General features: G+C 48.3%; 2 protein-coding genes across 2 annotated transcripts in view; both read right to left on the reverse strand.

Moving 5' to 3' along the window:
- The window catches only part of LOC121559808 (E3 ubiquitin-protein ligase Mdm2-like), a gene marked incomplete at its 3' end in the record, with an annotated part of 159884 nt that overhangs the window by 57010 nt on the left and 79612 nt on the right, over window positions 1-23262 (reverse strand). The gene's annotated exons all lie outside the window — the stretch shown is intronic.
- On the reverse strand, window positions 13475-21967 carry LOC121559162 (coxsackievirus and adenovirus receptor homolog). The gene is made up of 2 exons (XM_045216927.1): window positions 21690-21967; window positions 13475-15268 (listed from the first exon to the last, which is right to left on the reverse strand). Exon 2 carries the CDS (start codon window positions 15068-15070, stop codon window positions 13940-13942), a length of 1131 nt encoding a protein of 376 aa, XP_045072862.1. The 5' UTR covers window positions 15071-15268; window positions 21690-21967; the 3' UTR covers window positions 13475-13939.

The following is a 23262-nucleotide window of genomic DNA, read 5'->3' on the forward strand; positions in this document are numbered from 1 at the left end:
TTTAACACTCCCAACCTCTGATACTCCACTAAATACCCTAGTTTAATACTCCCAACCTCTGATATTCCACTAAATACCCTAGTTTAATAATCCCTATCTCTGACACCCCACTAAATACCCTAGTTTAACACTCCCAACCTCTGATACTCCACTAAATACCCTAGTTTAATACTCCCAACCTCTGATATTCCACTAAATACCCTAGTTTAATACTCCCAATGTCTGACACCCCACTAAATACCCTAGTTTAACACTCCCAACCTCTGATACTCCACTAAATACCCTAGTTTAATACTCCCAACCTCTGATATTCCACTAAATACCCTAGTTTAATAATCCCTATCTCTGACACCCCACTAAATACCCTAGTTTAACACTCCCAACCTCTGATACTCCACTAAATACCCTAGTTTAATACTCCCAACCTCTGATATTCCACTAAATACCCTAGTTTAATAATCCCTATCTCTGACACCCCACTAAATACCCCAGTTTAATAATCCCTATCTCTGACACCCCACTAAATACCCTAGTTTAATAATCCCTATCTCTGACACCTCACTAAATACCCTAGTTTAACACTCCCAACCTCTGATATTCCACTAAATACCCTAGTTTAATAATCCCTATCTCTGACACCCCACTAAATACCCTAGTTTAATACTCCCAACCTCTGATACTCCACTAAATACCCTAGTTTAACACTTCCAACCTCTGATACTCCACTAAATACCCTAGTTTAATAATCCCTATCTCTGACACCCCACTAAATACCCTAGTTTAATACTCCCAACCTCTGATATTCCACTAAATACCCTAGTTTAATACTCCCAACCTCTGATATTCCACTAAATACCCTAGTTTAACACTTCCAACCTCTGATACTCCACTAAATACCCTAGTTTAATACTCCCAACCTCTGATATTCCACTAAATACCCTAGTTTAACACTCCCAACCTCTGACACCCCACTAAATACCCTAGTTTAACACTCCCAACCTCTGATATTCCACTAAATACCCTAGTTTAATACTCCCAACCTCTGATATTCCACTAAATACCCTAGTTTAATACTCCCAACCTCTGATATTCCACTAAATACCCTAGTTTAATAATCCCTATCTCTGACACCCCACTAAATACCCTAGTTTAATAATCCCTATCTCTGACACCCCACTAAATACCCTAGTTTAATAATCCCTATCTCTGACACCCCACTAAATACCCTAGTTTAACACTCCCAACCTCTGATATTCCACTAAATACCCTAGTTTAATACTCCCAATGTCTGACACCCCACTAAATACCCTAGTTTAACACTTCCAACCTCTGATACTCCACTAAATACCCTAGTTTAATACTCCCAACCTCTGATACTCCACTAAATACCCTAGTTTAATACTCCCAACCTCTGATACTCCACTAAATACCCTAGTTTAATACTCCCAACCTCTGATATTCCACTAAATACCCTAGTTTAATACTCCCATTCTCTGACACCTCACTAAATACCCTAGTGTAATACTCCCAACCTCTGATACTCCACTAAATACCCTAGTTTAATACTCCCATTCTCTGACACCCCACTAAATACCCCAGTTTAATACTCCCTATCTCTGACACCTCACTAAATACCCTACTTTAATAATCCTAATCGATGGTCTTTTATCAGTGAGTGTAAAGTAGAGTTACCTCGTGACAGTTTGATTATGGTAACATGGGGTGTTAACACCTCTCAATACACACTAAGGGTGCCGACTCCCACTGTGTCCTCCACTGATAGAGGTTGACAACAGGGTTTCTGGCTTGTTGGGGGCTCCTCTTTCTAAATAGTTTGAGACCATCCAGACTACAGTAACATCCTTCTTCAATTTCAGTTCTGGAGAGATACTGGCCGTGCATGGTTTCGTTCCAGCCCTGCATTAATACATCTGATTCAGTTAGTCAAGGCACAGATGGAATGTTTTGATCGTGATTGTAATAATTGATTACGGTACTCCAATTCACCCTAGAAAGTTTTGGAACGAGTAACTAACTTTCTTCGGAGAGTAAACTCCTGTATTCCTCCCTCTATCACGTGTTGCCTCTCTGTTCTCTCTCGGTCTCCAGCTCTCTAACATCTCTGTCTCTCTGCCTCTCCTTTCTCACTCTCTCTCTCTCTCTCTCTCTCTCTCTCTTTCCTCTATCTTTCTCTTTCCTCTCTCTCTCTCTCTCTCTCTCTCTCTCTCTCTCTCTCTCTCTCTCTCTCTCTCTTTCCTCTCTCTCTCTCTCTTTCCTCTCTCTCTCTCTCTTTCCTCTCTCTTTCTCTCTCTCTCTCTCTCTCTCTCTCTCTCTCTCTCTCTCTCTCTCTCTCTCTCTCTCTCTCTCTCTCTCTCTCTCTCTATCCCCTATCTCTCTCTCTATACTCTCTCTAAGACGTGTGGTAACTCCTTAAGCACCCTGTTTTGGGCCCATTATCATTCCGGACCACGATCTGAGATCTCTTCAAGTCACCATTGAACTCTCTGCCTCTGCTTTGCGTTGTAGAGAACAGGAGAGGAGTGGAGAAGGAGAGGGGTGGAGGAGGAGAGGAGTGGAGTGGAGGAGGAGAGGAGTGGAGAAGGAAAGGGGTGGAGGACGAGGGGAGTGGAGGAGGAGAGGAGTGGAGTGGAGGAGGAGAGGGGTGGAGGAGGAAAGGGGTGGAGGACGAGAGGAGTGGAGGAGGAGAGGAGTGGAGTGGAGGAGGAGAGGGGTGGAGGAGGAGAGGGGTGGAGGAGAGGAGTGGAGTGGAGGAGGAGAGGAGTGGAGAAGGAAAGGGGTGGAGGACGAGAGGAGTGGAGGAGGAGAGGGCCAAGTGCCACTTGATGACAGAGAGAGGTGTTGGAGAGGATAGGGAGCCTAGAGGCTGCACTCTGAGCGCTCCACCACCCTGTTGTTGTTGAACCTGCCTCCTACCAATCCCCATCACCACAACTGACCGACTGACCGGGGCGGCCTGCTCTCAAAAAAGCTACTGATTAAAGACTGTCTGGTGTCAGGCGTAGCGCTCCACTGGAAAAGGCAGGCAGGGTGATTCCGTTTGTGTGCATATGTGTGTGTGTGTCCATCGGAAGAAGCAGGGAGACTTCCTGGGTGATGCTGGGGAAGTCACAGCACAGGCCTCTACAAACCAAGCCCAGCCCTGTATCAGTAACCCAGCCCTGTATCAGTAACCCAGCCCTGTATCAGTAACCCAGCCCTGTATCAGTAACCCAGCCCTGTATCAGTAACCAGCCCTGTATCAGTAACCCAGCCCAGCCCTGTATCAGTAACCCAGCCCTGTATCAGTAACCCAGCCCTGTAACAGTACCCAGCCCTGTATCAGTAACCCAGCCCAGCCCTGTATCAGTAACCCAGCCCTGTATCAGTAACCCAGCCCTGTATCAGTAACCCAGCCCAGCCCTGTATCAGTAACCCAGCCCTGTATCAGTAACCCAGCCCTGTATCAGTAACCCAGCCCTGTATCAGTAACCCAGCCCTGTATCAGTAACCCAGCCCAGTATCAGTAACCCAGCCCAGCCCTATATCAGTAACCCAGCCCAGCCCTGTATCAGTAACCCAGCCCTGTATCAGTAAACCAGCCCTGTATCAGTAACCCAGCCCTGTATCAGTAACCCAGCCCTGTATCAGTAACCCAGCCCTGTATCAGTAAACCAGCCCTGTATCAGTAACCCAGCCCTGTATCAGTAACCCAGCCCAGCCCTGTATCAGTAACCCAGCCCTGTATCAGTAACCCAGCCCTGTATCAGTAACCCAGCCCTGTATCAGTAACCCAGCCCTGTATCAGTAACCCAGCCCTGTATCAGTAACCCAGCCCAGCCCTGTATCAGTAACCCAGCCCTGTATCAGTAACCCAGCCCTGTATCAGTAACCCAGCCCTGTATCAGTAAACCAGCCCTGTATCAGTAACCCAGCCCAGCCCTGTATCAGTAACCCAGCCCTGTATCAGTAGCCCAGCCCTGTATCAGTAACCCAGCCCTGTATCAGTAACCCAGCCCTGTATCAGTAACCCAGCCCTGTATCAGTAACCCAGCCCTGTATCAGTAACCCAGCCCAGCCCTGTATCAGTAACCCAGCCCAGCCCTGTATCAGTAACCCAGCCCTGTATCAGTAAACCAGCCCTGTATCAGTAACCCAGCCCTGTATCAGTAACCCAGCCCTGTATCAGTAACCCAGCCCTGTATCAGTAACCCAGCCCTGTATCAGTAACCCAGCCCTGTATCAGTAACCCAGCCCTGTATCAGTAACCCAGCCCTGTATCAGTAACCCAGCCCTGTATCAGTAACCCAGCCCTGTATCAGTAACCCAGCCCTGTATCAGTAACCCAGCCCTGTATCAGTGACCCAGCCCTGTATCAGTAACCCAGCCCTGTATCAGTAACCCAGCCCTGTATCAGTAACCCAGCCCTGTATCAGTAACCCAGCCCTGTATCAGTAACCCAGCCCTGTATCAGTAACCCAGCCCTGTATCAGTAACCCAGCCCTGTATCAGTAACCCAGCCCTGTATCAGTAACCCAGCCCTGTATCAGTAACCCAGCCCTGTATCAGTAACCCAGCCCAGCCCTGTATCAGTAACCCAGCCCTGTATCAGTAACCCAGCCCTGTATCAGTAAACCAGCCCTGTATCAGTAACCCAGCCCTGTATCAGTAACCCAGCCCTGTATCAGTAACCCAGCCCTGTATCAGTAACCCAGCCCTGTATCAGTAACCCAGCCCTGTATCAGTAACCCAGCCCTGTATCAGTAACCAGCCCTGTATCAGTAACCCAGCCCTGTATCAGTAACCCAGCCCTGTATCAGTAACCCAGCCCTGTATCAGTAACCCAGCCCTGTATCAGTAACCCAGCCCAGCCCTGTATCAGTAACCCAGCCCTGTATCAGTAACCCAGCCCTGTATCAGTAACCCAGCCCAGCCCTGTATCAGTAACCCAGCCCTGTATCAGTAACCCAGCCCTGTATCAGTAACCCAGCCCTGTATCAGTAACCCAGCCCTGTATCAGTAAACCAGCCCTGTATCAGTAAACCAGCCCTGTATCAGTAACCCAGCCCTGTATCAGTAAACCAGCCCTGTATCAGTAAACCAGCCCTGTATCAGTAACCCAGCCCTGTATCAGTAACCCAGCCCTGTATCAGTAAACCCAGCCCTGTATCAGTAACCCAGCCCTGTATCAGTAACCCAGCCCTGTATCAGTAACCCAGCCCTGTATCAGTAACCCAGCCCTGTATCAGTAACCCAGCCCTGTATCAGTAACCCAGCCCTGTATCAGTAACCCAGCCCTGTATCAGTAACCCAGCCCTGTATCAGTAACCCAGCCCTGTATCAGTAACCCAGCCCTGTATCAGTAACCCAGCCCTGTATCAGTAACCCAGCCCAGCCCTGTATCAGTAACCCAGCCCTGTATCAGTAAACCAGCCCTGTATCAGTAACCCAGCCCTGTATCAGTAACCCAGCCCAGCCCTGTATCAGTAACCCAGCCCTGTATCAGTAACCCAGCCCTGTATCAGTAAACCCAGCCCTGTATCAGTAAACCAGCCCTGTATCAGTAACCAGCCCTGTATCAGTAACCCAGCCCTGTATCAGTAACCCAGCCCTGTATCAGTAACCCAGCCCTGTATCAGTAACCCAGCCCTGTATCAGTAACCCAGCCCTGTATCAGTAACCCAGCCCTGTATCAGTAACCCAGCCCTGTATCAGTAACCCAGCCCTGTATCAGTAACCCAGCCCTGTATCAGTAAACCAGCCCTGTATCAGTAACCCAGCCCTGTATCAGTAACCCAGCCCAGCCCTGTATCAGTAACCCAGCCCTGTATCAGTAAACCCAGCCCTGTATCAGTAACCCAGCCCTGTATCAGTAACCCAGCCCTGTATCAGTAACCCAGCCCTGTATCAGTAACCCAGCCCTGTATCAGTAACCCAGCCCTGTATCAGTAACCCAGCCCTGTATCAGTAACCCAGCCCTGTATCAGTAACCCAGCCCTGTATCAGTAACCCAGCCCTGTATCAGTAACCCAGCCCTGTATCAGTAACCCAGCCCTGTATCAGTAACCCAGCCCTGTATCAGTAACCCAGCCCTGTATCAGTAACCCAGCCCTGTATCAGTAACCCAGCCCTGTATCAGTAACCCAGCCCTGTATCAGTAACCCAGCCCTGTATCAGTAAACCCAGCCCTGTATCAGTAACCCAGCCCTGTATCAGTAACCCAGCCCTGTATCAGTAACCCAGCCCTGTATCAGTAACCCAGCCCTGTATCAGTAACCCAGCCCTGTATCAGTAACCCAGCCCTGTATCAGTAACCCAGCCCTGTATCAGTAACCCAGCCCTGTATCAGTAACCCAGCCCTGTATCAGTAACCCAGCCCTGTATCAGTAACCCAGCCCTGTATCAGTAACCCAGCCCTGTATCAGTAACCCAGCCCTGTATCAGTAACCCAGCCCTGTATCAGTAACCCAGCCCTGTATCAGTAACCCAGCCCTGTATCAGTAACCCAGCCCTGTATCAGTAACCCAGCCCTGTATCAGTAACCCAGCCCTGTATCAGTAACCCAGCCCTGTATCAGTAACCCAGCCCTGTATCAGTAACCCAGCCCTGTATCAGTAACCCAGCCCTGTATCAGTAACCCAGCCCTGTATCAGTAACCCAGCCCTGTATCAGTAACCCAGCCCTGTATCAGTAACCCAGCCCTGTATCAGTAACCCAGCCCTGTATCAGTAACCCAGCCCTGTATCAGTAACCCAGCCCTGTATCAGTAAACCCAGCCCTGTATCAGTAACCCAGCCCTGTATCAGTAACCCAGCCCTGTATCAGTAACCCAGCCCTGTATCAGTAACCCAGCCCTGTATCAGTAACCCAGCCCTGTATCAGTAACCCAGCCCTGTATCAGTAACCCAGCCCTGTATCAGTAACCCAGCCCAGCCCTGTATCAGTAACCCAGCCCTGTATCAGTAACCCAGCCCTGTATCAGTAACCCAGCCCTGTATCAGTAAACCCAGCCCTGTATCAGTAACCCAGCCCTGTATCAGTAACCCAGCCCTGTATCAGTAACCCAGCCCTGTATCAGTAACCCAGCCCTGTATCAGTAAACCAGCCCTGTATCAGTAACCCAGCCCTGTATCAGTAACCCAGCCCTGTATCAGTAACCCAGCCCTGTATCAGTAACCCAGCCCTGTATCAGTAACCCAGCCCTGTATCAGTAAACCAGCCCTGTATCAGTAACCCAGCCCTGTATCAGTAACCCAGCCCTGTATCAGTAACCCAGCCCTGTATCAGTAACCCAGCCCTGTATCAGTAACCCAGCCCTGTATCAGTAACCCAGCCCTGTATCAGTAACCCAGCCCTGTATCAGTAACCCATCCCTGTATCAGTAACCCAGCCCTGTATCAGTAACCCAGCCCTGTATCAGTAAACCAGCCCTGTATCAGTAACCCAGCCCAGCCCTGTATCAGTAACCCAGCCCTGTATCAGTAACCCAGCCCTGTATCAGTAACCCAGCCCTGTATCAGTAAACCAGCCCTGTATCAGTAAACCAGCCCTGTATCAGTAAACCAGCCCTGTATCAGTAACCCAGCCCTGTATCAGTAACCCAGCCCTGTATCAGTAACCCAGCCCTGTATCAGTAACCCAGGCCAGCCCTGTATCAGTAACCCAGCCCTGTATCAGTAACCCAGCCCTGTATCAGTAACCCAGCCCTGTATCAGTAACCCAGCCCTGTATCAGTAACCAGCCCTGTATCAGTAACCCAGCCCTGTATCAGTAACCCAGCCCAGCCCTGTATCAGTAACCCAGCCCTGTATCAGTAACCCAGCCCTGTATCAGTAACCCAGCCCTGTATCAGTAACCCAGCCCAGCCCTGTATCAGTAACCAGCCCTGTATCAGTAACCCAGCCCTGTATCAGTAACCCCAGCCCTGTATCAGTAACCCAGCCCTGTATCAGTAACCCAGCCCTGTATCAGTAACCCAGCCCTGTATCAGTAACCCAGCCCTGTATCAGTAACCCAGCCCTGTATCAGTAACCCAGCCCTGTATCAGTAACCCAGCCCTGTATCAGTAACCCAGCCCTGTATCAGTAAACCAGCCCTGTATCAGTAACCCAGCCCTGTATCAGTAACCCAGCCCTGTATCAGTAACCCAGCCCTGTATCAGTAACCCAGCCCTGTATCAGTAAACCAGCCCTGTATCAGTAACCCAGCCCTGTATCAGTAACCCAGCCCTGTATCAGTAACCCAGCCCTGTATCAGTAACCCAGCCCTGTATCAGTAACCCAGCCCTGTATCAGTAACCCAGCCCAGCCCTGTATCAGTAACCCAGCCCTGTATCAGTAACCCAGCCCTGTATCAGTAACCCAGCCCTGTATCAGTAAACCAGCCCTGTATCAGTAACCCAGCCCAGCCCTGTATCAGTAACCCAGCCCTGTATCAGTAACCCAGCCCTGTATCAGTAACCCAGCCCTGTATCAGTAACCCAGCCCTGTATCAGTAACCCAGCCCTGTATCAGTAAACCAGCCCTGTATCAGTAACCCAGCCCTGTATCAGTAACCCAGCCCTGTATCAGTAACCCAGCCCTGTATCAGTAACCCAGCCCTGTATCAGTAAACCAGCCATGTATCAGTAACCCAGCAGTAACCCAGCCCAGCCCTGTATCAGTAACCCAGCCCTGTATCAGTAACCCAGCCCTGTATCAGTAACCCAGCCCTGTATCAGTAACCCGCCCAGCCCTGTATCAGTAACCCAGCCCTGTATCAGTAACCCAGCCCTGTATCAGTAACCCAGCCCTGTATCAGTAACCCAGCCCTGTATCAGTAACCCAGCCCTGTATCAGTAACCCAGCCCTGTATCAGTAACCCAGCCCTGTATCAGTAACCCAGCCCTGTATCAGTAACCCAGCCCTGTATCAGTAAACCAGCCCTGTATCAGTAACCCAGCCCTGTATCAGTAACCCAGCCCTGTATCAGTAACCCAGCCCTGTATCAGTAACCCAGCCCAGCCCTGTATCAGTAACCCAGCCCTGTATCAGTAACCCAGCCCTGTATCAGTAACCCAGCCCTGTATCAGTAAACCAGCCCTGTATCAGTAACCCAGCCCTGTATCAGTAACCCAGCCCTGTATCAGTAACCCAGCCCTGTATCAGTAACCCAGCCCTGTATCAGTAACCCAGCCCTGTATCAGTAACCCAGCCCTGTATCAGTAACCCAGCCCTGTATCAGTAACCCAGCCCTGTATCAGTAACCCAGTGTGTGTGTTATTGTGAGAGTGTCTGTGTGTGTGTTATTGTGAGAGTGTCTGTGTGTGTGTTATTGTGAGAGTGTCTGTGTGTGTGTGTTATTGTGAGAGTGTCTGTGTGTGTGTTATTGTGAGAGTGTCTGTGTGTGTGTTATTGTGAGAGTGTCTGTGTGTGTGTTATTGTGAGAGTGTCTGTGTGTGTGTGTTATTGTGAGAGTGTCTGTGTGTGTGTTATTGTGAGAGTGTCTGTGTGTGTGTTATTGTGAGAGTGTCTGTGTGTGTGTTATTGTGAGAGTGTCTGTGTGTGTGTTATTGTGAGAGTGTCTGTGTGTGTGTTATTGTGAGAGTGTCTGTGTGTGTGTGTTATTGTGAGAGTGTCTGTGTGTGTGTTATTGTGAGAGTGTCTGTGTGTGTGTTATTGTGAGAGTGTCTGTGTGTGTGTTATTGTGAGAGTGTCTGTGTGTGTGTGTTATTGTGAGAGTGTCTGTGTGTGTGTGTTATTGTGAGAGTGTCTGTGTGTGTGTGTTATTGTGAGAGTGTCTGTGTGTGTGTTATTGTGAGAGTGTCTGTGTGTGTGTTATTGTGAGAGTGTCTGTGTGTGTGTGTTATTGTGAGAGTGTCTGTGTGTGTGTTATTGTGAGAGTGTCTGTGTGTGTGTTATTGTGAGAGTGTCTGTGTGTGTGTGTTATTGTGAGAGTGTCTGTGTGTGTGTGTTATTGTGAGAGTGTCTGTGTGTGTGTTATTGTGAGAGTGTCTGTGTGTGTGTTATTGTGAGAGTGTCTGTGTGTGTGTTATTGTGAGAGTGTCTGTGTGTGTGTTATTGTGAGAGTGTCTGTGTGTGTGTTATTGTGAGTGTCTGTGTGTGTGTTATTGTGAGAGTGTCTGTGTGTGTGTTATTGTGAGAGTGTCTGTTTGTGTGTTATTGTGAGAGTGTCTGTGTGTGTGTTATTGTGAGAGTGTCTGTGTGTGTGTTATTGTGAGAGTGTCTGTGTGTGTGTTATTGTGAGAGTGTCTGTGTGTGTGTTATTGTGAGAGTGTCTGTGTGTGTGTTATTGTGAGAGTGTCTGTGTGTGTGTTATTGTGAGAGTGTCTGTTTGTGTGTTATTGTGAGAGTGTCTGTGTGTGTGTTATTGTGAGATTGTCTGTGTGTGTGTTATTGTGAGAGTGTCTGTGTGTGTGTTATTGTGAGAGTGTCTGTGTGTGTGTTATTGTGAGAGTGTCTGTGTGTGTGTTATTGTGAGAGTGTCTGTGTGTGTGTTATTGTGAGAGTGTCTGTGTGTGGCTCTTTGATGGAGAAGCTGTCCACTCCCTGCAGTGTGTCCCCTCACCGTGGCTCTTTAACAGAGAAGCTGTCCACTCCCAGTACAGCCCCCAGTGGGTCGTCAGCACAGTGCACTAGGTGTTGCTGCTTCATGTCATAAAGCTGCTTCTTCATGATGTACTGCCCCAGGTAGAATATCACCTGACAATAGACAGCACAGGGGGTCAGAGGTCAACACCACAGCATAACACACAAGAGGAGAGAGAGCGTAACAGGGGTGCTGCCAGAGGTCAAGAGGAGAGAGAGCGTAACAGGGGTGCTGCCAGAGGTCAAGAGGAGAGAGAGCGTAACAGGGATGCTGCCAGAGGTCAAGAGGAGAGAGAGCGTAACAGGGGTGCTGCCAGAGGTCAAGAGGAGAGAGAGCGTAACAGGGGTGCTGCCAGAGGTCAAGAGGAGAGAGAGCGTAACAGGGGTGCTGCCAGAGGTCAAGAGGAGAGAGAGCGTAACAGGGGTGCTGCCAGAGGTCAAGAGGAGAGAGAGCGTAACAGGGGTGCTGCCAGAGGTCAAGAGGAGAGAGAGCGTAACAGGGGTGCTGCCAGAGGTCAAGAGGAGAGAGAGCGTAACAGGGGTGCTGCCAGAGGTCAAGAGGAGAGAGAGCGTAACAGGGGTGCTGCCAGAGGTCAAGAGGAGAGAGAGCGTAACAGGGGTGCTGCCAGAGGTCAAGAGGAGAGAGAGCGTAACAGGGGTGCTGCCAGAGGTCAAGAGGAGAGAGAGCGTAACAGGGGTGCTGCCAGAGGTCAAGAGGAGAGAGAGCGTAACAGGGGTGCTGCCAGAGGTCAAGAGGAGAGAGAGCGTAACAGGGGTGCTGCCAGAGGTCAAGAGGAGAGAGAGCGTAACAGGGGTGCTGCCAGAGGTCAAGAGGAGAGAGAGCGTAACAGGGGTGCTGCCAGAGGTCAAGAGGAGAGAGAGCGTAACAGGGGTGCTGCCAGAGGTCAAGAGGAGAGAGAGCGTAACAGGGGTGCTGCCAGAGGTCAAAAGGAGAGAGAGCGTAACAGGGGTGCTGCCAGAGGTCAAGAGGAGAGAGAGCGTAACAGGGGTGCTGCCAGAGGTCAAGAGGAGAGAGAGCGTAACAGGGGTGCTGCCAGAGGTCAAAAGGAGAGAGAGCGTAACAGGGGTGCTGCCAGAGGTCAAGAGGAGAGAGAGCGTAACAGGGGTGCTGCCAGAGGTCAAGAGGAGAGAGAGCGTAACAGGGGTGCTGCCAGAGGTCAAGAGGAGAGAGAGCGTAACAGGGGTGCTGCCAGAGGTCAAGAGGAGAGAGAGCGTAACAGGGGTGCTGCCAGAGGTCAAGAGGAGAGAGAGCGTAACAGGGGGTGCTGCCAGAGGTCAAGAGGAGAGAGAGCGTAACAGGGGTGCTGCCAGAGGTCAAGAGGAGAGAGAGCGTAACAGGGGTGCTGCCAGAGGTCAAGAGGAGAGAGAGCGTAACAGGGGTGCTGCCAGAGGTCAAGAGGAGAGAGAGCGTAACAGGGGTGCTGCCAGAGGTCAAGAGGAGAGAGAGCGTAACAGGGGTGCTGCCAGAGGTCAAGAGTAGAAGTCTGGGAATGTCTCAGGATAAGACCGCACCATCAATAGTTCTGTCCCAGTCTAGTTGATACTCTCCATATACTGATCCAGGCAGTTCTGTCTCAGTCTAGTCGATACCCTCTCTCCATATACTGATCCAGACAGTTCTGTCCCAGTCTAGTCGATACACCTCATCCCATACTGATCCAGGCAGTTCTGTCCCAGTCTAGTCGATACACCTCATCCCATACTGATCCAGACAGTTCTGTCCCAGTCTAGTCGATACCCTCCCTCCATATACTGATCCAGGCAGTTCTGTCCCAGTCTAGTTGATACACCTCATCCCATACTGATCCAGGCAGTTCTGTCTCAGTCTAGTCGATACCCTCTCTCCATATACTGATCCAGGCAGTTCTGTCCCAGTCTAGTCGATACACCTCATCCCATACTGATCCAGGCAGTTCTGTCCCAGTCTAGTCGATACACCTCATCCCATACTGATCCAGGCAGTTCTGTCCCAGTCTAGTTGATACCCTCCCTCCATATACTGATCCAGACAGTTCTGTCCCAGTCTAGTCGATACCCTCTCTCCATATACTGATCCAGGCAGTTCTGTCCCAGTCTAGTCGTTACTCTCCATATACTGATCCAGCCAGTTCTGTCCCAGTCTAGTTGATACACCTCATCCCATACTGATCCAGACAACTCAATAAGAGTATTCTGGGTCCCATTTTAGACAGGCAACTGATAAGACACATGATCACTGTACTGAGTAGAAATATATGACTCCATCCCATATACTTCTCTAGCTGACAGGAGGCTATTGTGATTGATCACTGCCACGAAGGCATCAGTTCCTTATCATAAAAGCAGATTACACAGACTGTAAACATATTCTCCAGCAATCAATGTGGACCAGTTAAACACTCAACACCCTATAAACTAAAGCATCAATGCAGCCTCTCAGTCTGAGATAACTGTCTCCCTGATGAACAACAGAGAGGAAGGAGTCCCAGACTAGTTTGACATTCCAGAGGTCCATTTGAACCCCAGTGAGTCAGAGAGAAGGATAGATATTTGAATTCCAGAGGTCCATTTGAACCCCAGTGAGTCAGAGAGGAAGTCAAGAGGTGACTGAATGTTCTAACATTCTAACTAAGATAAACACCAATCTCTCTCTATGACTCAGACTTCCTCACAGACAGATAGACCCCCTGACAATTCTCCCCAAAGCTGTGTGACATGTCTTCAAAACCAAGGGGACCTGCTAGCCAATCATAGCTCACCATTTATGTTTAAAATAAGTAAATGACAGTGCATTTGTATTCTAGTTTAGCAGATGCTCTTATCTAGAGTGACAATCAGTTCATTCAACTAAAGTAGGTAAAACAGTATATCAACAGGAAAAACAACAGAACCAAGACAAAAGCCTTTATATTTTTTTGAGAGCATCTACTGTATGTAGTACTTAGTTGATGAAAGCGACAACCAATAGTGAAACTAGTGTAAATCTAACTATGTGGAGAAGAATCCAGAGGCAACACCTACACAACTTCTATACCAGTAGTTTGGCTGCTAACAACACATGAAGAGTAACTATTCCTTCCTTAGAAATGAACTAATATCCACTATTCTAGGAGTAAACTAAGATATACTGCAATTGGAAATTCACAACATCAAATATTTAACTTAATTAAAATATGAGACTAGAAAATATTATGGAAACTGAAAAGTCTGGGATATAATGTCCATTGAGGGTCTTAACGGTTTTCATCTGTCTGCTTCACGCAAACAATAACTTGATTAACTAAAGTTGAGCCAAAGACGTGTGGTTTCTATATCAGCAGGGTACAGGCAACAAAGACTTTCTCTGTTTCTTTCCACTACACGATGGAGCCGTCCCTGTTCTGGGCGGGGATCATGACGGCGATGGCGCCCATGCGGCTGAGGTTGGGGCCGGCCATCTTGCTGGCGACGGGCGGGGGCAGGGGTGCGTGGCTGGGGGGCCTCTCGTACTCCTCCACGGAGGGGATCTTGTCGTACTGGGGCTTGAGGGCATACTCGTGCAGGTTGGAGGGGGACATGGAGCCCAGGGAGGAGCGCTGGCTGCCCACGCTGGTGAAGGAGCGGGCTGTCGACACGCGGCTCTTCGGAGGGGGGACGTCCTCTCTGATCTCGTAGGAGATCTCCTTCTCATACTTCTTCCTGTTGCGGGCGCGGCAGCAGCAGAAGAGGATGATGGCGATGATGATGAGGGCCAGCAGAACAGCGATGATGGCTCCAGCTATGATACCAGCAGTGTTGGGGGGGGGAGTGATGCCAAGCTGTAGAATACACTCCTCCATGCCCACTCGGTTCTTAGCTGTGCAGCGGTAGGTTCCCGAGGAGCTGGTGGACGCGTTCCTTACGTTCATGGTGCCTCCCACAGGGTCTAGCACGGCGGAGGCAGGCAGCAGTTTGTTGTCGCTGGTCTTCTCCCAGGTGTACTGCAGGGGGTTGGTACCTTCACTGGACATACACCTCAGGACCACGTCCTTACCCTCCTGGGTGGGGCCCTCGGCATAGCATCTGGGCTTGGAAGGCCTCACCATGACGGTCAGCAGCATCTTCCTGCTGCGGATGCCCGGGGCCTTCTTCACCTTGCACTGATAGGTCCCAGTGTCACTAGACTTTAGACCCGTTAGGTTGATGGAGGCGTCGCCATTCTTAGGGTCGGCTGAGTTGAAGTGGGCCCGCCCCTTCACTGCAGGGTAGTAGTCCTCATAGGCCCTGTCCCCAGAGTACAGGATCACCACTTTATCCTCTTTCTGGTTGTCGGAGGCCAGCAGGCTCCATTCAATGTCCAGGGGGCCAGAGTCCTCGGGGGCCAGAGAGAACTGGCAGTCCAGCTTGACGCTCTCACTGCTGGCCTTCTCTATGGACGTGGGCCCCTGGGATGTGATCTCCAGGCCATGGGCTACACCTGCAATGAGAATAATCAATACAGAGCCGAGGTGGGATACCGTGAAATCCATTCCTTTCTGTCTATTCCAAGACTTTTCCTTTAAAACTCGGGTGAAAAAAGAATTTCTGCGGCGCTCCTTACAGACAGACCACTCTCCCCTAGCATCAAAACTCTCAGCTCCCTCTTTGCCTCAGCAGGTGCATAGGAGAGCGCGAGTCTAGACACGTGATTTCCGGAGGGTACCAAAGCCGACTTTTCTGTCTTTCACCTGTTGAAGAGTAGAGCAAAAAATACATTTAAAATGTCAAAGTTAACATGCAATGCCTTATAAAAGTATACAATTACATACACGTCAAGACAAGCTTTGGAAGACAGAAACAAGCTTACCTATCTAAATAAATAGAAGTACTAAAGAGTAGACGTCCCTTATATACACACACACACACATCTCTATAATACACCCTTCATATTCTGTACATAAAGTGCTTCAGCTCGGATGCTAGCAGTAGGAACCACTTCCCCGTCTCCCCGGGATTTAAATAGGCTCGGAAAGACATGTCAGGGCTAGCATTGCTCCGGCTGTTGACGCCGGTGTAGGGCTAGCAGTAGGAATCACTTCCCCGTCTCCCCGGGATTTAAATAGGCTCGGAAAGACATGTCAGGGCTAGCATTGCTCCGGCTGTTGACGCCGGTGTAGGGCTAGCAGTAGGAACCACTTCCCCGTCTCCCGGGATTTAAATAGGCTCGGAAAGACATGTCAGGGCTAGCATTGCTCCGGCTGTTGACGCCCGGTGTAGGGCTAGCAGTAGGAATCACTTCCCCATCTCCCCGGGATTTAAATAGGCTCGGAAAGACATGTCAGGGCTAGCATTGCTCCGGCTGTTGACGCCGGTGTAGGGCTAGCAGTAGGAATCACTTCCCCGTCTCCCCGGGATTTAAATAGGCTCGGAAAGACATGTCAGGGCTAGCATTGCTCCGGCTGTTGACGCCGGTGTAGGGCTAGCAGTAGGAACCACTTCCCCGTCTCCCCGGGATTTAAATAGGCTCGGAAAGACATGTCAGGGCTAGCATTGCTCCGGCTGTTGACGCCGGTGTAGGGCTAGCAGTAGGAACCACTTCCCCGTCTCCCCGGGATTTAAATAGGCTCGGAAAGACATGTCAGGGCTAGCATTGCTCCGGCTGTTGACGCCGGTGTAGGGCTGAAGCCAGATTACTAACCTCCCTTGACATGTCGAAGCATGACGAGCACACCGCTTTGAGTCACCCACCTAGCGGCCACCCTGCGTCTGTGCACCCCCCTCCACCCTTAGTGCCGAGTTGGATATGCCCGGCATGTCCCAGTTTACTACAGCTCCGCATTATGTAATAATCAGCTGTCAGACTGGAATGGTTGCTTTGTAGGTTCCTGGACTCTTATCTTCCATTTTGTTTTCGATCTTAAAAAATTAGTGTAGGAAATAGGGATTTGGTTAAAGAATCTGGCAATGTCTGTATATATATTTATTTTTTAAAGAAGTGAATGTCCAGGGTTTTCAATAACAAAATCTGGTCACTTATTTTCTTTCACATATTTCTTATTTTCATCCAAATTATTCCAACGGAAAAAATGGTATTTGGGTAAGAAAGGGCTATAAAAAACTGATGCAACTTAAATATATTAATTTAATGAGGGGATTTAATTAAATATTTTAGCACACATGCAGGCTTATAGCTTGACAAAACAGATGAAAAGGAACTGGCTTTTCTAGCTAGCTTGTAAACCAATTCAAGTTACACTAGCAATTTTATTTTCCAATGCATGTAACATTGGGTTAACCACAGTGTATTGATGTATTCTGAATCAAAGACATGTTTACCAATTATGCTAAGCTTATTAGCTAGCTTGCCAACATAGCTAGCATCGTTAGCATCGCTAGCACGCTAACCCTTAGCTAGCAGTAAATAAGTATAGCGTAGAATCCCGTATTATCGGCATATTCAACAGCGTTTAAGAAATATATTACCTTCAACAGTGTTATCTTGTGATCAAGCCTTCAATGTTTTGTGATTATTGGTGTCGTAAAAATGTTAGCTAACGGGTTAGCAATTAGCAAGTTTGACATTTCATTGGAAATACTACTGTTGTCAGCTTTTGATAAGCTGTTTAGCAAAAAAATACGTCCCGTATTATCGGCATACGGCCCCCAGTTATTGGCCACCTTACTATTTTGTTCAATTACAAGATATATCCGTTACATTTTGTTGAAAAAAGAGACACCAACCACGTACCCGAAGTGTTTACTAGATAGTTGACTAGTTGTCTCCAGGTAAAAAATAATGACTTGCCTGTCAACTTTTCATTGCGTAGCCCGGTGCGCCCTCTTGTGGACTCTTAAAAATGGTTCTTCACCAACATATTCAGTGTTGTAACCAAATGAAATATGAGTATTAATAATTTACATCAAATACACTTTAATTTCAGTTATGTGCATTAACATAAAACAATGAAAACACTGTTGGAGTTTGTGTTGCAGAGGTGCACTTGGAAAGTAAAGGAAGAAATACACAAGATGGGTTCAATAAATATATATATTATATTTTAGACATTTATTTTTTTGAACAAATAAATAATTTCATATGAACACAAACAAAACAAACAATTAAATCTCGACCTCCATCCCTATATTGTCACAAAAATCACAATAAAAATCCAGCTCCACCGCTACCTCTGGATCCCACTGCACACACCTGCAGTGGAACCAGTGCTGGCAAAAGTCACAGCACACCCATGGCACCTCGGATCTACACTCCTGAGAGGAGCTTGCAGGCGGATCACGCTCCCGCAGCGAGCACAGCAGGTGGTGTCTTCTTTTATAAAAAATTAAATAATAATACAAATTGATTAATATGGTTTTGTAAAATGTAGAAGTTCTTCAACAACAATAGTAATTGATACAACTGAGAGAGCGAGAAAAACAGATTATGAAGTACCTGAGAGTGGTGCCATGGGTGGTGTGACAGATGTGACCGGTGTAGCTTTTCTCTTCCTTTTCTGTGCTGCAGTTTGAGAAAAAGTGGTGTTAGAGAGCATGTTGCATGAAAACCCTTTTCAACTTTTTTTTACATCAATACCTCTGGAGGAAGCTGCAGAGGTTTTGGAGGAGGCGGAGATGACTTGAGGGCTGGTGCTATTTACTGTAGATATATAAAGATATATATATATATATTTTTTACATTGCTGTTTTATAAAACAGATAACAAACAGTCATTTTTTCGTAATTTTAACATGTGTTTACCTGTGGAGGTGGTGGTATTCAAATTTCGGGGGGCAGGGACATCAGACGAGGCTGCTATGGTGGTGTGACCAGGGGAGACGGAGGAGGCAGTTGGTCCAGAGGAGGCCGTGTTGGTGGTGACAGACATGGGGGGTGGTGTGCATCGTGGTGGTGGTGGACAAAACCGCCGACGATGGCTTGGAGGAGCTGGTGTTTGTAATGGTGGGGTTGAGGGGCCGACGATGGTGTGGCCGGGGGAGTAGGCATGTGGCCTTCTTCTGCAGCTGGGGACTCCGGCGGCTCCTACAGGTGTTGCACACTGGGAGGCACTGGCAGTGGTGATGCAGCTGTCAGGAGTGGTTCCAGCAGGGGGTCCAGCAGAGGCGATGGCGTCAATGGTCTCATCCATGGCAGCCCTCTCCTGTGCCCTCTGTGTTCTGAGGGCTGCCCAACGCCCTTTCTCCTCTGCCTCGGCCCTCTCCTTCTCACCCCTCTCCTGCCACTGGCGCGTGTATTCCTCCCCGGTGAGGCATGTGGCGACCACAGGGAGTCTTCTGTATCGGTCCAGCCGATACTTCAGGACAGTAAGGATGTGCCCCAGGTCCTTCGCTATCAGCCCCCCCTCTATTAGGGGGTGCTCTTCTAGAGCTAGGGATAGGACTGGAGCAGCGGCTGGGACTGGGGCAGGGGCTGAGGGTCCTCCTGTGGTCGCTGGGGAGGAGGTGCTGATGGATGGCACATTGCTACTGGTTCCAGTAGAGGCGGTGTTGGGACCCGGTAGGGTCCGAGACGGCATTAAACGGGACCCATCAATGGCTGAAGGGTCAAAAGGGAAGAGGCCACACTTCTTAAACCCTTCCACCACATAGCGCATGTCCTTGCATCGCTGGTACGGGTAGCGGAATACTCTGGCAAATTCTGATTTGTTTACCATGTAGGAGTGGTCAAAATGGCTAAGGTCTCCAGCTACCTTGGAGAACTCAGCCTTTAAAGGGCCAAAGTATGCCACGTCCAGCGGCTGCAGGACATGGGTGCAGTGTGGTGGAAGACAAAGAAGTATAACCCCTTCCCTTAGTGCCACCGCGAGCACTTCCGGGTCCATGTGGCTCTTGTGCCCATCAAAGAGGAGAAGGAGAGGGCGCTCTTTCACTGCATACTTAATGAAGTGCTGAAACCACTTCCTGAACAGGTCCCCGTCAATGTAGCCACTGCTTGACCGTCCATACAAGGCTTGGGGGGGGCCTCCCAGTGTGTAGTGGCCACCGGGGAAACACTTGGGGTAGATGATAAACGGGGGGATGTCCTCCCCAGTTGCATTGAAGCAGGCCAGCACTGTGATGTGCTCCTTGGTCCCCGGAGCCTGCTGGTACACGTGTTTTGCGCCCCGGGGAGCCAGCACTTTGTGCCTGCTCTGGTCGCTACGAAACCCAGACTCATCGCAGTTATAGATTTGTCTGGGTTTCTCCCTCAACCCACTCTCCTCCAAGTGCTTCTCATAAGAAGTGAAGAAGGTGTCCATCGTCGGACGTGTGGCACACTCAGCTCTCCCCCTGTCCAGGGTGTCCGGCCTCCTCATGCTTAGGTTCTTGTGCCTCCTCCTGAACATTTCCCACCACCTCTTCCCCAGTGGTGGGATTGTTTCCCCTGGGTGCCGAAACCTACAATAGAATAGAATATATAATTGTCCATCCAGGATGAAAATGTTTGTTTTGGCATCACCATACACATCCACATTTACATCACACACATTGATAACAGTCAGTCCAGCATTCTACATACATAAACACATAGAACACCAAATACCTGCGGATTTTGTCTGCGTATTTCATCAGCCTCTGTCTGGTGAAGGGGGAACCCATGGCTGGCGCAGTAGATACAGTACTGCACCAGAGACTTTTCATCCTCTGGTGCAAGCAATGTGGGTGGTCCACTGCGACAACCATGGGTCACCCGGCCGCTCAGCCTGTCCGCCAGGGTCTGCCGAGGTACACCATGCACCTTGGTAGATAAGAAAAGAAAACTGTTACTAGCAGATAAAATTCACATACACATGGTAATCTCCTAAAAACAAAAGATGCCTAACCTTGGCAGCCTGGCGGATAGCCATCCCTGCCCCGCAGTCCTCCATGGCATGGAACATGTCCACCTCACTCCATTGCTTCCTCTTGACTTTCTCCATGCTGCAGTGGTAAATTACATTTACATTTTAGTCATTTAGCAGACGCTCTTATCCAGAGCGACTTACAGGAGCAATTAGGGTTAAGTGCCTTGCTTAAGGGCACATCGACAGATTTTTCACCTAGTCGGCTCGGGGATTAGAACCAGCGACCTTTCGGTTACTGGCACAATGCTCTTACCCACTAAGCTACCTGCCGCCCTAAAAAAATACATGTAGCTAAATAACTTGGCATACTATACACATTTTAGAAAGATAACTCAATCTGAATATGTATAAACATTTACATTTCAAAGCTAAGGCATTGAAAGGTGATGAAAGTTTTCACAATAACTGAAAGTGTACCCACGTTTTTTGTTTGATGTTATCTGTAATGAAAATTTGTGTCCCAATTAGTGTAATATTGATGCATACATTGTACCATTTAACTAAATACTGCCTCTATGTAGCTGTTGTAAGATGAAATATAGCCAACAGTGATGTCGAAAAGTTCATGGTTCAAATTTCCAAATACATTTTTGCAGATTGTGCAAAACGCCTCCGTCAGAGGACTCCAATTTTGATACGGTAAAGCTTGACAACATGCAGCTGTTTTCGTGATATGTATTATCTAACACTTACAATTTCTTTCCTTTTTGCTTACTTAGCAGTTCTATCAACATTTAGCAACTAAGATAGCAACATTAGAAAATCCGTTAGCTATATTTCAGAGGTAAAAAGTTGTATATTAAATTAGGTGTGGTTTGTCGCGCAGTCGAATTTTACAATATGCAGCGTGTTCCACAAAATGTGTACATATAACTTTTTTGAAAACTCTCAAAACCTAACTTAACTTACATAAATTGCACTGAAAATCGGTGGTCAGCTAGCTAAAAGGGTGTCGTTAGTCACAAAACTTACCGTTATTTTTCAGTCCATTTAAATGTTGAGCTCGATGTGATTCAGTCCTCCAACCGCTAGAGAGTGTCCGAGGTTAGGGGGTGTCCGATGTTTGGGGAAAATTAGCTAAGGTAGAAACATGCAAAGTAACAATTGCACATTTATGAATTGTTTGGATAAGCCTACCAATTTCAATGTCATGACGCAGTATATCTGACACAACATTGTCAATGCATGTTGGATTCCACCGAAAGACATATGGGAGCTAACATTAATTAATTAAAAATAAAGACAACGGGAACATGCATTGCTTGCCAATACACCAAATACAAATACAATTTTAGCTAAAATATTGGTTAGCAGTTTAGTTAATAGCTTACCTTCTTGCATGAACGTAAACATCTGCAACCATCCTCCTCTTCCTTAAAAAGGTGCTGCCCAGCTACTTTACTGGTGATTGTGCTCAAGGCAGAGACAGGCTTGCCAGGTCAATTGCTAATTTCTAAGAAGTCACTCAAACCTGCCTTCAAAGCCTGAAAACTAGCACAATTTCAGCAGATTACAGGGAAATTAATAAATGTTTTAAAATGCCATGTTGGTAAAGTTGCAATATAGAAGTAGTATAAAACCTTGCACCCAGCGACCAAAACCTTTCACCTGCAGCAAAGTTTCCAAAGTACCTCAATAAACCCCCAAAAAAGCATACATGGCAACCCTGGGCAGAGACGTGTTGACCTGTGAAACTGTTGGTTGTGCACTCTGCAGAAGTCAGATATTTGTGGCTAATGTTAACATTCTGTGGAGGTCACCTGATCCTAGATCTGTGAAAAGGTTGACAACAACACAGTTTATGTTTGTGTTAGAGAGCACATTACAGGCCTGTCTGAATTTTATTTAGTCATTTGAAATCACATATTTTAATGTTAAGCTTTGATTTGTAACACTAAATGTTTTGTCAGTGCATAGTATTCTGCAAGACAATCTGTGGAACATTTTCATATTAGTGGTACATTTGAGTGAGATTTTGAGCTAGCAGTTGGAATTTTGATACATTGTATGACACACCCTACACTACAGCCAATCAATGATCAGCCTCCCATCCCCTTCTCTGCTCCCATCCCCCTCTCTGCTCCACTCCACCAAGTCAAACATATAAGCCAACTACAGTGGGGAGAACAAGTATTTGATACACTGCCGTTCTATATCGTGGAGCTCCGCCCCATAGGGGAGCTCTGCTCCTAGTGGTTTACCCTCTGCCCTAAGGCAGCAGCAGCCTGAGACAAAATTATGCACACACCTACAGCCAATAGGAGTACAGGTGTCCCTATAAGAGGGGGTGCCTCCCCTCAATCAGCCTCCCTTTTTCTTCAGCGACTGGACTAGACTGAAGAAGCCAAGAAGAGACGAAGAGAAGACTCAGGACGAAGAAAACGCCGTCGATTTTCCAGATCATCGACGTCGTCCTACAATGAGCACACCAAGCTTATCCATAGGGTAAGTATTTAACAAAAGCTATTTTCAGAGCTTAATGTCGCTGTTCCGCTTGGGGGCTGTCGACCCCCCGACATATGTTTCGTGGGTTGAGGGACACAGCACGCCAGGGACAGCTTCATTAATCCCCCACTATGCGCCAGCTGCGCCTCCTTTTTGAAGGAGTGGAAGCAGCGTTGGGCATTTTTAGGGAGGATATTCCTCTTGAGGATGTGCTATCAGTGTTATGTCTCAGCTTCTGAGGCATCATCTGAAGGCGCTGACTCAGGAGATGACAGGGCTATTGGGGAAGAAATGAATATTCTATTGGAACAATTCATTACACTGACCCAGATGTTTAACACCCCCTTTTCCTTCGGGAAATTGTGAGGTCATTACATCCCTGGATGATGACGCCACAGCCTCTCTGTGCCTGAATTCTCAGGTCTCATTGAGTGGGCTGCTAAACAGCGGGAGATTAAG

The sequence above is a fragment of the Coregonus clupeaformis genome, unplaced genomic scaffold (genome assembly GCF_020615455.1).
Source record: "Coregonus clupeaformis isolate EN_2021a unplaced genomic scaffold, ASM2061545v1 scaf0856, whole genome shotgun sequence".
NCBI classification, from domain to species: domain Eukaryota; kingdom Metazoa; phylum Chordata; class Actinopteri; order Salmoniformes; family Salmonidae; genus Coregonus; species Coregonus clupeaformis.

Bases quoted from the DNA above. Each gene is read 5' to 3' on its own strand.
- LOC121559162 (XM_045216927.1), bottom strand. From the start codon at position 15,070: ATGGATTTCACGGTATCCCACCTCGGCTCTGTATTGATTATTCTCATT.